The following is a 14,693-nucleotide window of genomic DNA, read 5'->3' as shown; positions in this document are numbered from 1 at the left end:
CTTCATATAAAAAAAATTAGAGGGGATTCCACTGACCATTTTTTGAATGGTCTGGAGTGAGAAGTTTTAGAGCTCTTCAAAGGTTGGTTGCTTCCATCAATACTCTTCAAGGTTTGATGTCCAGCACATCTGTTGATGACAGGGTTCCATCGAATGTTAATACTGTTGGTTGTAAATTTTGAATCCGTACTTGTGTTGTGCCCCCTTGGTGTCCTTTGTTATTGCTTTTCTTTTGCCCTTCAAAAAAAAGTGTGCAACATCTGACCCATCTGCCACTGCAGTGACTTTAAGATTGCATCTTTTTTCATACAACCAAATTGCTTATTTTGGTTTTTTGGGGCTTAGTGATTGCATAAAGTGGCTTCAATCTCAGGGTTAGTTGAATGGCATATACTGTGAATATGCTTGATTCACTGCCAAGCAGCATGCGGCCAGCTTCTACATTTCTAATTGTAATTGCTCTCATGAATACATGATGTCTCTATCTGGCAGCAATTAAAACTTAATGTGGGTGTGAGCTTATTTTTTACCATTGTGCCACATCTGGACTATTTGATCATTTGATGTGCTATGAGCTTCGACTCCACTCTGCTAAAATTAGCAGACAGGATCAATTCCCAAATTAAATTGTATTTTCAATTCAATGCTTATCGCATGGAATTTTTATTTTTCAGGTTGGACTGGCAATGGTGGTGGTGGAAAGCGCGGTTACATCCATATACATTTGTTATGCAGAAGACCCCTTGCTGATTAATAGATGGGATGCCGAATTCTTCAACCAAATGTCCGAGACACTACACCAGCGTCTGCAACATAGAAGCTCCCGAGCAAGGGAAGTATTGACCCACAGTAGGCTTGACAGGCACATGCAAGACACGATCTCTGTTTGAATTTCCCTACTGTTTGCAAAAAAGCACAATGTAATTATTTCATGTCTAATTTATTCTTCTCCACGAGATACGAAAGGCTCCATTTTTTTTTTCCCAATATTGCAGGGTGATTCAATCTTTAATGTTTAGAAACTTCAGTGGTCATTTGTCTGCGATGCCATTGCTAGGGCTTTGAACTTGACCCCAGTAGCCATGCTCCCACAGACCTCATTTGTGGACCTGTGGTGGTTTTGAGTTCCATGTGGAAGTTTATATATATACTTCAATCCGAGTAACTAGTGTCAAGGTATGCCGTATTCTCTACATCCTGCAAACCATCTGTCAGCCAAAAGGCCCAAAACTATTTATCAATGTGGGTTTTAGCCAAATGAATGTATTTTTGCTGTGCAACACAGGAAACAAGTTTCTCCTAGATTCATTTTTTCTCTTTTTTTTTTTTGTTTCTCTTTTTTTTCAATGCAAAAGATTATAATTGAAAATCTAACTTTAATGATATGATGAATTTGGTGGTGATGGATGCAGAAGGTATTTTATATAGTTAGTGTGACGTGGAAATAACAGGATTTTTCTATGAATTGTTGTTCTAATTATCACAAGTAATATTCAGCATACCATATATATATATATATATATAACACTAATAGCAATCTGTGTTCATTCTTACCTAACACAAAAGCGAAAGCAAGAGAACGGCTTTGTAAAAATTTTAATAAAATATTATACAGAGATAATTATACAAATCCTCCTTATAGTTTAATAAAAAAATCGAGAGTCATCTTGGAGCTCTCCTATGACTTTATTATGATAACTAAATGCTCTTGTGAGTCGTTATTTTGTAAAGTATGAAAAGTTATAATACTGTTCAGGTTATATTAACTTGAATGTGTTGAAATACTAAAATATCGCACATAATTAATTGAAATGGAAAATGAGTAAAAACATTAGAATCTTCAATAACCAACAACGATAGAAGCAGCAACAATCTCATCTCTAGTGGCTAACGGTGACAATAATAATAAATGCTTAACATAAATAAATGTATTACACGCATACATGATTACATATTCATACATAATTATATAAATTTATATGTGCATATATATATATATATATATATATATGTGTGTGTGTGTGTGTGTGATTACGTAGATATATATTAATTAATAATGTAATTATTTACATATAGAGACATACATATGCCTTTGTTCTTGTCCTTGATATATGTACATAATTAATAAGTTAACTATGCACATAATTAATAAGTTAACTAATAATGTATAAATTATTAATTGACTTTTGTTTGTATAGATGCATAAATTTTAAGTGAGAAGTTCATAGAGTTAGCAAAAAAATTGGAGCATCTCAAGGATGTCACAAACACAAATCCTTAATAATTTGGATCGAAAACCAAGACTTATTTGTGAAGAACAATCTCCAATGGGGCTATAAAATAACTGTTAAATACATACATATTGTAGACACCCCAATTTTTTCGGGGCTTATATAACAAAATTAGACAAATATTTTATTTCATAAAAATAGAAAAAATACAGGGAAATAAACTTTTACATTGAAAAGATCAAAAAAAATTCAGAAAAGAAAAATAAAAAATTCAGATTCTCCAATTCCATGTGGCACCTATAGACACGCACAAAGGAAACAATTTGGAAATCAACAATAAATATTGATTGATATTTTTAAATTTTGATTGATCCGTTTTTTTTTTATAAAATGATTGATCAAGTTTAAATATCAATTTATGTTGATCAATGCTCCCAAGCCTATAAGTGGAAGCTTTTTGAAATGGACAGGACACACATGAAAGAAAAAACAATTAGGAAATCGGCAATAAAGATTGATTGATCTGTTTTTTAATTTGATTGATCCGTTTTTCTTAATCAATTAATCAAGTTTAAATGTCAATTTATGCTGATCAATGCTCTCAAACCTATAAATGAGAGCATTTTTAGAGGGATATGACACATAGAAAAATAAGCTGTTAGAGAATCAGCAATAAAGATTGATTGATTTGTGTTTTTAATTTGAATGATTTGTTGTTTGATATGGTTGATCAGGATTTAATATTGATTTATCAATCAAATTAATGTTGATCAATGATCCCAAGCCTATAAATAAAGGTTTTTTGAGAGATACATTCACACATTCACAGAGACATGTTCAATGAGAGAAATCGTATAGGTAATTGTGAGAAAATTAGATAGTTCTGATCGGGGATGAGCAATAGAGCTTGGGAATTGGAGATATTGTGAAGGAAAGGAAGAACTCATAGAAGCTCAGGCAAAGGCAGTTGGAGTTCGTGAGCCAGGACTTGAAGATTTGAGGACTGCAGAGAACCAGAATCAAATGATTGAAGGACTAACATTGAATGTGAAGACGGAAGGAGTTGAAGACTAAGGTTGATTTCGTTTTTGCTTTTGTGCTTAATTTTGCTTTTAAATTATACAAATTTTGAAAGATCCAGTGATTTGAGACTTAAAATTTTGTTCTAAAATTGACCTATTATTTCAAGTCGTTGACCCAAGGCTCGGCCCATTGGACTCGATCCAACTCGTTGACCCATAATTCATGACCTATTGAATTGGATCGACCCATTGACCCAAAACTCAGGTCTAGGCTGGATCTGGGTCCATTAACCTATTGACCCAATACTTGGCCTAGTATCCTAAATAAATTGGGCCCAACCCAATTAGTATGTTCCAATCCAATTAGTTAGTTTAAGCCTAGAATCCCAAAATGAATTGGGCCCAGCCCAATTAATTTTTCCTAAGCGCAGTTCCTAAATCAATTATAGGCCCAAAGCTTAAATTGAAAGCTATCTGGCCAGTTATTTGAACCAAATTAATTCAAGCCTGCAATTTCAATTTATTGATTGTTTGCCTCATAAGAAAATTTGGGGGAAACTTTCTCAAGAAAATTCAAGAAAAAAAAAAAAAAGGTTAACACGTGGCACGTGACATCATGCTGGCGTCACCCTACTATGGTGAATTTTTTAAAATTAAAAAAAAAAAAAGAAAAAGGTGAACCACGTGTCTCCACTGTGGATGGACACGTGGCCCACCAAGCCCAACCGAATTGAACTGATTTGATTTTTGAACCACTGGTTTTATTTATTTTATTTTCACTTTGATTTTTAATTGATTTTAAATTTTTGAAAATTGGAAAAAATAAAATAAAATAAAAACCAGGAAAACTATTTTAAAAAATAGGAAAAATAAATGAAAAATATTTGAGTTATTTTTTACTCAAATAAAAAAAATAAAAAAAAAAAGAGAAAAATCCTTTTAAAATCCTAGAAAATTTTTGAAAAATGTTGAAAAAATTTAGAAAAATTTTATATATATTTTTTTAAAAAATCTAGGAATGTTTTAAAAACTCGTTGCTTATTTTATTTGTTTTTTTTTTTATATGTTTCCCAATGATTTAATAAAAGGTAAAGAGGTATTTCAAACCTCATCTATATTAGTTATAATGGGGGTTTATCTAATAAGATTCCTTCATGTGAAGGTCTAATTAGACGTTCCTAAATCACATAATAACATTCCCTTTCTTTTATTTATTTGTTTGTTTATTTTAGAGGAGTTAGTTCAAGACCGTTATATTCAATTTAGGAAATATCCATGATTAAATAAGTACCGTTTTTAGAACGGGTGTGTAGAGGGTGCTGATATCTTTTTCTTGCATAACTGAACTCCCGATCCCAACATTGGTAGAAGCAAACTAAGATTATTAATTTTTTTGACATAAAGACCAATCAACAAGTAGTAATTAGATGATCTAACCACACAAAGGTAAATAACAAGTTAGTGGCGACTTCATCAAATTTTCAATATTATTGCTATTTGTCATTTTGGACTGTCTTTGGGACATTGTGACACATTTGTATATAGATTGTATGTATATAATTGTGTAATTAATTAGTTAATTGCATAATTATGTTGTTATATGCAAGCATATTGCATAGGCTTTATTTTAGTATTTGTACTTGATGAGATTAGAATTTACACGGCTCAATTCCATGTTTATGATAAAAAAATGTTTTCACTATTTAAAATTTTGTGATATATAATTTTGTGATGTATGGTTTTTTTGGAGGCTTAGGGGCGGCCCCGCCCCGCCGTGGGGGGGGGGGGGGTGGTATTATTGTTTAAGGGCATTTTGCCTTTAAAATAGTACTTGCATTTAACATATTAAATTCTATAAAATAAAAAAAAAAACTAATGACAATCATAACTTTTTATAATTTTAAAAATCACAAAAGGAGTTCGCGATTATAATAAAATCGCAATTTTTTAACTAAACTGTATGAAGAATTTATGTAGTTTTTTCTATCATAATGGGTTCGCTTGATAAAGAGTTCATATGGAGGAGACGTTTAGATGAGCAAATATAAGATTCAAAATGCCACTTTATGGAAGAATTACTCTTCGGGCTTCTGTTCTAGAGATCATCCATTTGAGAATTAATCTTGGTAAATCAAGATTTTTCCCTTTGAGTAAGCACCACATGACAAAACAATCTAAATATGAAATATAGTCGTGTGATCCTACTTGAGGCAAATTGTTGTATGTAATCAGCTTTTGTAGGATTTGTGCATGAAGATTAAGTTATTTGTATAATGGAGGATGAGCAAAATAGATAGGGTCCTCAGTCATGACTATAGGTAGAAATTCTTCGGGGGTGAAATCTTGTGTCATAATCTAAGATTGTCCAAAATATGGACATTCAAACTCACCTTGTCGAATATTAAAAATTGTTGCTAAGCTCTGTGGAGTAAGGGCAATAGCTTTTCCCATGAATTCGGTAGCAGTTACCATGTCTCCTTTAACCATATTCGCTTGAAAGATTTTGACTAGGTTTGGATATAATCCTTTAGCCTGATAAGTAATAAAAATTTTCCATCCTAAGGTTCTAAACATGGGTAAAATGTTGGGAAAGTCTTCTTCAAAGAAAGTCGTGTCTAAGACCTTACCAAAAATAGGTTCAGTTGAATGAAGATTCTCTCTGTATAGCCGCTTCGCGTGTGGAGCTACAAGCCATTTCTCGATATTGTTGTTATCATCCTTTCCCAAAGTAGAACCTTTTGTTGCTGTATTTTAGAAAATATAAACGGTGAAATCCTTTAAAATCTGATGAGAATGAAGTAGAATGATGTTATTCAGAGATTAAATGGAGGATTTTGAGTGAAGGAGCACCTGGGATCGAACGAGAAAAGGTGAAGGTGAAAAGAGAAACAGGGTCAGGTGTCTGGGGTTCTGAAAAGTGAGGATTTTGCGCACATTCGGTATTTAAAACACCGTCAGTCAGTCGACTGATATCGAGGATCTGTCACCTGAAAATTTTTAGCGCAATTTAATTTTACCTAGACAGTAGCAAATCACTCGAATGAGACTCAGAGGATCAGTCACCTGACTTTACTAATCCTGAAAACTTCAGAAAGTCAAAGAGAGTTCAGTTGACTGCGACTTATTTTTCAGTCGCCTGACCTCACTTGTCTTTCAATATATTCTTGGCAACACATCCAATTTTCTTTTTAAACAACTTCTCTACTATGTAATAAACCTAGTTCTCATCTTATAGAGATAAACCTATCCTCTGGAAGAGGCTTTGTAAATATATCAGCCCATTGATTACTTGTATTTACAAATTCAATTAAGATGTCTTCTTTTTGAACATGATCTCAAAGAAGTGATGCCTTATGTGTAGGAACCCGAACCCGGAAAAGGAAAGAAAATCAATAAAATGAGAGAGAAATAAAGGAAAAGAAAAGAAAAAAAAAAGAGGAAATTAGTTTGGCAGGACCCCAAATCGTCGACGATTTTTATGAGCTCAGGAAAACCTTCAATGGCTACAATCAACTGAGGGCATTGACCTACCAAATTATCGATGGTTTTGTAAGTGCAGGGAAAACTGTCGACGGTTTTCCTGCGGGCAAGCTTACTTAAGTAGTAAGCAATGTAATTTTAAATCATAAGTTTCATTTCTCTCTCTCTCTTTAAAATTAGGTTTTGGACTCTCTCTCTCTCTCTACTCTCACCCTCGCGTGACTCTCTCTCTCACGTAGGCTCACCCGGAGCCCGTGTTTACTCTCCGATCATCTCTCCCTTCTCTCTCGGCTTGCCGGTTCATTTTCGATGGTGGAATCGAAAAGCTAGGGTTTTCTATTTTCCGAACGAAATCAATTTCTTTTTTCAAAAACGAGTAAGGGGCTTAAGTTAAGTCAGGTTTTTATTGAATTTGAACCAATTAAACTGTGGTGTATTCATGGTTTTAAATGATTATGCCAAAATCCAACCATTCAAAAATTATGTTTATTAAATATGGGAATACCCTACGGTGGTTTTGAGTGATTCAAACAGTTGCAAGCTTACCTTTGTTGTTATACACGTATTTCAGAAAGAATCTGAGGGTAAGGGATGATTTTCAACATTTTCTCACGAAAAGCTATATATATGCACCTATATGTATTAGTATGTTTGGAGTAACTTTGGAAGTGGTAGGTTTTCCTAAGTGTTTATTAGACTACGATTTAATATTAAAATCGTGTGGCATGAGAATAATCCATTGGGTTTTGTTTAATAATTGAATATGAATTCTTTATGGTATCGTATTTTGGAAATATGATTTATACGATTTGATGGAAATACTGGAATTGTTTGTGAAAAATACTGAAATTGCTTGTGTAAAATACTGGGTTTTATTTAATGGCTGAGAGCCGGGTTTTATTTAATGGTTGAGAGCCATGTTTTATTTGACAGTTGAGAGCTGGGTTTTATTTGACGACTGAGAGCCAGGTTTTATTTGACGGCTGAGAGCGGGATTTTATATGGTGGATGAGAGTCAGGTTGTGATATGGTGGCTATATGCCGGGTTTTGAAATGATGGTTGTATGTTGGGATTGTGAAATGACAGGTTTTATATGAAATGAGATTTATACTGCAGTTTTCATTACTTAAATTGCATGATATGGTTTAAGAACCCTGATGACTAGTTGTATTGAGAGCACGGTACCGTTGTTAGGGAATTATTTGGTCAAGTGCACCCACACTGTAGTTGTGACGACCTGCTTATTTTTCACATATTATTTTTTTTTATAATAAATAAATCAATATTACATATCTCATATTTCAGCTCAGCAGATCATAATCCACCTGGACCCGTGGGTACCAGGGATACATCAGAACACCAAACAGAAGCCTAAGCAGCGGGAAACATACAATCACAATATAATAAATACGAAAATATCCATCACATTACAATAAATACTAGAGTCACTATATCCACTGTATTTCCATATATACATCCCAAAAATAAGATCTAGGGACATTTCCCACAAAATCTTACTGTCCTTACAAAAACTTACCCTTCAAAAAGGGCAAACAACAGCTCTAGATCAGCAGGGCTTTTCCCGCTCTCTTATCTGGGGCTTCTGAAACGTTTATAAAATTTAGGGGTGAGACACCTCTCAGTAAGGGAAATAAATTAATACCAGTGTGTGACAACATGAGTATTTTGTGTTATACATATACCATACATAACATATCCAGTAACTGTTTGTTAAATCTAGGAAAACATAAATATATATATATATATATATATATATATATATATATATCAAAACATGGTAAAACATACTGCATTTTCATAATCATATTTCATCTCATAAAGTATAATACAAAACATTCCTGGTAGGTTAGCTGGCTGTTGTTATGTATTACCCCCACATGACTGGGTTGTATGGCTCGAAGGCGGGACCTTGCAATAGGTGGCCGACTACTGCCAAGTCAAAAGTACAGTCTGTAAGTCTGATGGGTCTGCCTGACCTGGTCCGTACACCAGGGGCGATCACACACTTCTTAAAAACCACATCGATCATCCAATCTCACACCACTCCGTACAACGGCGTTAACACAAATATCATGATCATGAAGACCATGGACACATAGCAACGGTACCGTGCAAGTGCTAGCCTAGACCAAGCCAACCATGTTCTGATATCATATAGCATATACTGAAACTATGATACATGGATATCTCATATCATTAATTTTCACATCAATCATATCATTTTGCATATATACGTATACCATGAAAATCATCGGCCCGTACACCAGTATTATATATTTTATCATAACTCGGCCCGTACGCTGGCAAATCATAGCACAACTCGTACGCTGGCAAATCACATCATAGCACAGCCCGTACGATGGCAAATCACATCATAGCACAGCCCGTACGCTGGCAAATCACATCATAGCACGGCCTATACTCTCGGCCCGTACGCCAGTTTTCCCATTATAAAAATCCGTACCATAATCCCATTCCAGAAAACAGTATTTCATAACATTTCATACTCATGCCACACTAACATTTTATCGCATATTCAACATATCATCATTTAACAATATTTTTCCAAGTATAAATTGTAGTAACCCGACCTCTAAAAATAAAAAAAAAAAGAAAAAAAAAAGAAGAAAAAAAAAGATATTTTGAAAAGAGATATTTTTAGATATTTATATATAAATATCTTGGAGGAGATATTTATTTAGATTACTTAAGGGCTAAGTAAGGATCTATTCTATAAATTCTCTTATCCTCTCTCATTCTCTCATTCTCTCTCTCTCTCTCTCTCTCTCTCTCTCTCTCTCTCTCTCTCTCTCTCTCTCACATATCTCTCTCTCTCTCTCTCTCTCTCTCTCTCTCTCTCTCTCTCTCTAAGATCCTTTGCCGTTCGTCATCCGTTTCCAAAAACGGAGGGTACTGCGTGGATCAGAAGAGGAAACTCTACACTTTTAGTGGATCGGATCGTCGTTTCGGAGAGTTTTGGGTTTTCCCAAGAATCGAGGTAAGAATCTGATCCTAATTTTGATTGGATATTTGGATAGCAGTAGAAAACATAGTAAGGTTATGTTCTGTGGTTTTAGGTTTTCGAGATCTCGGGTTGTCGTTTTGGACCGTTTTCGTATGAAATTTCATTTCGAATATAAGGTAAGGGGAATTTGATTACAACAATTATTTTGGAAAACTAAACCGCTAAAAAGCTAGTTTACGTTATTATGTATGATTTAACTGCTTATTTGTGAAATTCTACCGAGTAGAAATGCCGATTTGACGATTTTACAGTTTTTGGTAAAAACGAGGATTTCAACATATGATCTCCAAATTTTACAAACATCGTTATTTGTGTTTATACCATAGTAGGAGAGGCCCGATTCCTTTATTTATTCAGTTAAACTATGTATATTGAATTTCTATCATTTAGCGGGTTTTTGTGATATATGTTGAAATGGAAATGAATGTATTTTCTATACTACTGATATAGAATATGGGAATGAATTCCAATTTGTTATACTGACAATGTGATAAACAGAGGCTGGTGATACACCAAGCCGCATCAGTAAACAAAGAGGGGTAAACTGAGTGGAAAGACGCCGGTTTGAACCCGCTGGGATTATTTCTATACTATTGATATAGGGTTGAAAAATAATTTCTTTGCAGAGTTGAAATAAACTACTGTTATATGATACGGCGCAATATCGTGGCTAGACGTACATGTGCAACCACACGTACTAAACGATGTGGGTACCAAGATTTTCGGCTAGCAGGGTGAAACCATTGGCTGATATTGGACCAATGGAGGCAGTCGGATCGTAAGTAGGTACTCGACAGTGCCTGCACGAACAGGGCATTGGACGAGTATCAATGCACAACCCGAGCCACGGGGTAAAACTAGTTATAGGGATATTTTGCTGTTGGTCATCTGATAAATCATTAAATGGTCGAAAGACAAATGTGGGAATTTTGTAATATGAATAATGATATAACTGATGCATTACTGTATTGAAAATATTTGATTTATATTCCAGATGTTGAATGAAAATATGCATGTATGCAGTCACACACTGTTGTAACTCCTTCTTCCTTACTGAGAGGTGCTTCACCCTATCTTACAACCTTTGTTTTCAGGTCCATCCGTGCGTCGGTTCTAGTAGATAAAGGGACTAGGGAGGTTATTTTGGTTAGCTTACGTAAGCATCTAAATTTTGTACTAAACTTGATGAAAGTCCTTTTTGGAGGGTTGTAATATGACGATTACTCTAAGTCCGAATGTATGTAAATTATGGATGTATTAGTGAACTCTGGTATAAGGCTAGTAGTAATCCCAATGGATGTTAATGTTTTTCTGCGACATTTACATCATGATTATGTATGTTTTACACCCGTATGTCCCTGTTTAGGGCGGGTTGTTTCCATATCTTGAATAGGTATAGGTATTTGATGTATGTGAGTGACACCTGAGTCCGTGTAAAGGGCCGGGTCGTTACATAAATCATATATATGAACATATTTACTTTCCTGAAATCAAATGTTATATATATACATACATTTCTCAAAAAGAACTAGCTTAGTTTATCCCCTTATCTGGCTACTGAGAAAGCCCCCAAAATATTCTAGTCTAACACCCGTAGGGTTTCATGACCAATACCCTAAAAATGAAAACTCCCAGTATTAAACTTCAGTATTTCCATGCGTACATTATTTTCTATAATTACCGCAAGACCAAATTTGACTTAAAAAGCCTTACCTCAATTCAGGGATGATTTCCAACCTGCTTTTACCAATGATCCGCTCTGGCAGATTTGGAGAGAACTTCCCTAGGAGCGTCGTGGTGGCTTCAAACTGTCGATCCGGCGTAAATTTAGCTCGAAATCGAAGAAAGAGAGAGAGAGAGAGAGAGAGAGAGAGACTGAGAGAGAGAAAGAGAGAGAGAATCGAAGAGGAGAGAGAGAGAGAGAGGAGAGAGTTGGCTTCGTTTGTAAGTTAAAATTTGGATTTTTATATTTATAGAACTGCATTCGTCGACGAGCCATGTCCTTCGTCGACTAATTCTTCATTAATTTCGTCGACGAAATTCAGTCATCGTCGATGAAATTCAGTTGGCTCACACCTCTCTTAGTATTTCTTCATCGACAAAATTCAGTCTTCATCGACGAATTCTCTTAAACCTTCGTCGATGAATCCCCTATATTCGTCAACGAATTCTCTTAAGCCCTCGTTGACGAATCCCCTGTATTCTTCGACGAAGCCTTGATGATTTCCCCTTGATTATTCCTTCCAAAGTGCAATGTCGTCGACGAACGCTCGACTTCCTCCTTCTGTTACTTTCTTTATTTCCCTTCCTCTTCATTATTTAAATTCCATTTTTATTCAGGTTGTCACATTCTCCCCTCCTTATAAAATTTCCTCCTCGAAATTTATTATTCGTATAATTCATTATCCCTTATTAGGGAAAATGGTCTACTTATTTTATTACTTACCCTCACTTATGGCGGAGGAATACCGTGGTTACATTCCGAGTCCTGAGAGATTACACATACAAAAGAAAATTTCTCCCAAAACTAAAATGCTACACTAATTAAACCATTACATGTACCTGCAAAAGAAATACTACATGACTACTTACATTTTACCCAATCAGATCTCTTGGAACAAATGCGGATACCACTGCTTCATCTACTCCTCGGATTTCCAAGAAGCCTCTTCTACCGCATGATTCCTCCACAAAACTTTTACCTGAGGAATCTTTTTGTTACGTAGTTCCTGTACTTTCCTATCCAAAATCTATACTGGTACCTCCTCATACCCCAGTGAATCACTAAGCTCCAACTCATCATAATTGATGATATGAGAAGGATCTGGGATGTATTTCCTCAATATAGCAACATGGAATACGTCATGGATCCTGGACAACACTGGTGGTAAAGCTAGCCTATAGGCTACCGGCCCCACTCTATCCAGAATCTCAAATGGACCGATAAACCTAGGACTAAGTTTACCCTTCTTCCTAAATCGCTTAACCCCTTTCATCGAAACTATCTTCAAAAACACATGATTACCCACTTCAAATTCCATATTCCTGAGGTGATTATTAGCATAACTTTTCTGTCGGCTCTGAGCTGCACTAATCCTGTCCCTGATAAGTCGAACTTTATCACACGCTTGCTATACAAGCTCCGGCCCCACTACTCACCGCTCACTCCCTTTATCCCAAAACAAAGGAGATCGACATCTCCTACCATATAGAGCCTCAAATGGTGCCATGCCAATGCTGGACTGGTAACTATTATTATACACGAACTCTACTAATGGTATGAACTGAGTCCAACTACCCCTAAAACCCAATACGCACGCACGGAGCATATCCTCTAATGTCTGTATCGTCCTCTCAGTCTGCCCGTCTGACTGAGGATGGAATGTCGTGCTAAACGATAGCTGAGAGCCTAGTGCCTCATGCAGACTCTTCCAAAAACGTGACGTAAAACGCGGGTCTCGATCTGACACAATCTATACAGGCACCCCATGAGAACGAACTATCTCCTGGACATAAATCTCCGCTAAACGGCTGAGGGGATAGTTGATCTTGATAGGTATAAAGTGGGCGGTCTTAGTCAAACGGTCAACAATCACCTAGATGGCATTCTGGCCATGTAATGTCGTCGGCAGTCCTGACACGAAGTCCATAGATATATGATCTCACTTCTACTCTGGGATAAATAACGGCTGCAACTGCCCTACCTGCCTTAGGTGCTCAGCCTTTACCTGCTGGCATGTCAAACACTGGGCTACATACTCGACGATCTCTCTCTTCATACCACTCCACCAGTACGACTCTAGCAGATCCCTGTACATCTTCGTACTACCGAGATGAACTGTATACAAAGATCTGTGAGCATTTTCTAAAATAGCCTTCCTGATCTCAGTATCGGCAGGAATGCATAATCTGGAACGAAACCGCAAAGTTCCGTCATCTGCAATACTGAATTCCTCCCACTGACCACTCTGCACTCTGTCCATCACCTCTACTAATTTTGAGTCTTCTTTCTAAGCGGCTTTAATTCTTTCCTGTAGAGTAGGCTGTACTACTAGGCTAACAATACACACTGAAGGATCACTTTCTACCTACTCAATGTCGAGTCTCTCCAAATCCATCATGATCGGATATTGGATCTCCATAGCCTCCAACACTGGCTCCCTGGATTTTCGGTTCAACGCATCAGCTACCACGTTTGCTTTCCCTGGGTGATAACTGATGGTGCAATCAAAATCCTTAATCAGCTCCAACCACCTTCTCTGCCTCATATTCAGTTCCTTCTGCGTGAAGAAATACTTTAAGCTCTTATGGTCGGAGAAGATCTCACACTGCTCACCATACAGGTAATGCCTTCAAATTTTCAATGCGTGTACCATCACAGCCAATTCAAGATCATGTGTAGGGTAGTTCTTTTCATATTCTTTCAACTGCCTAGACGCATACGCCACTATCCTGCCATGCTGCATTAATACACAGCCAAGTCCCTTCAAGGACGCATCACTATAAATGACATACCCCTAACCCCCTGATGGGATAACCAATACTGGTGCTGTGAATAATCTTTGCTTCAATTCTTGAAAACTTTACTCACAGCTATCATCCCACTCAAATCTGACATTCTTCCTCGTCAGTCGTGTCAAAGATCCTGACAAAGCTGAGAATCCCTCAACGAAACGATGGTAATATCCAACTAGCCCCAAGAAACTCCTGATCTCCTGGACATTTTTTTATCTAACCCAATTCACTACCACCTCACTCTTGCTAGGATCCACAGAAATACCATCTCCAGATACAACATGCCCCAAGAACACGACCTTCTCAAGCCAGAATTCACATTTACTGAACTTGGCGTATAACTTCTTTTCCCAAAGTGTCTGCAAAACCTACCTCAAGTGCGTCTCATACTCCTCATA

General features: G+C 36.2%; 1 protein-coding gene across 2 annotated transcripts in view; it reads left to right on the top strand.

Moving 5' to 3' along the window:
* LOC131154161 (uncharacterized) overlaps nucleotides 1–1,165 on the top strand; it is a 28,359-nt gene extending 27,194 nt beyond the window's left edge. For both annotated transcript variants that reach the window (XM_058106735.1, XM_058106734.1), the window contains exon 7: nucleotides 675–1,165. In XM_058106735.1, the coding sequence (XP_057962718.1) occupies nucleotides 675–890 (216 nt within the window). In that variant the 3' untranslated portion in view covers nucleotides 891–1,165. The remainder of the gene's footprint in view (nucleotides 1–674) is intronic.
* The last annotated feature ends 13,528 nt before the right edge of the window (nucleotides 1,166–14,693 follow it).

The sequence above is a fragment of the Malania oleifera genome, chromosome 4 (genome assembly GCF_029873635.1).
Source record: "Malania oleifera isolate guangnan ecotype guangnan chromosome 4, ASM2987363v1, whole genome shotgun sequence".
Classification (NCBI taxonomy): Eukaryota; Viridiplantae; Streptophyta; class Magnoliopsida; order Santalales; family Ximeniaceae; genus Malania; species Malania oleifera.
Note: the sequence above shows the minus strand (reverse complement) of the source record. Positions and strands in the feature narration are given on the sequence as shown.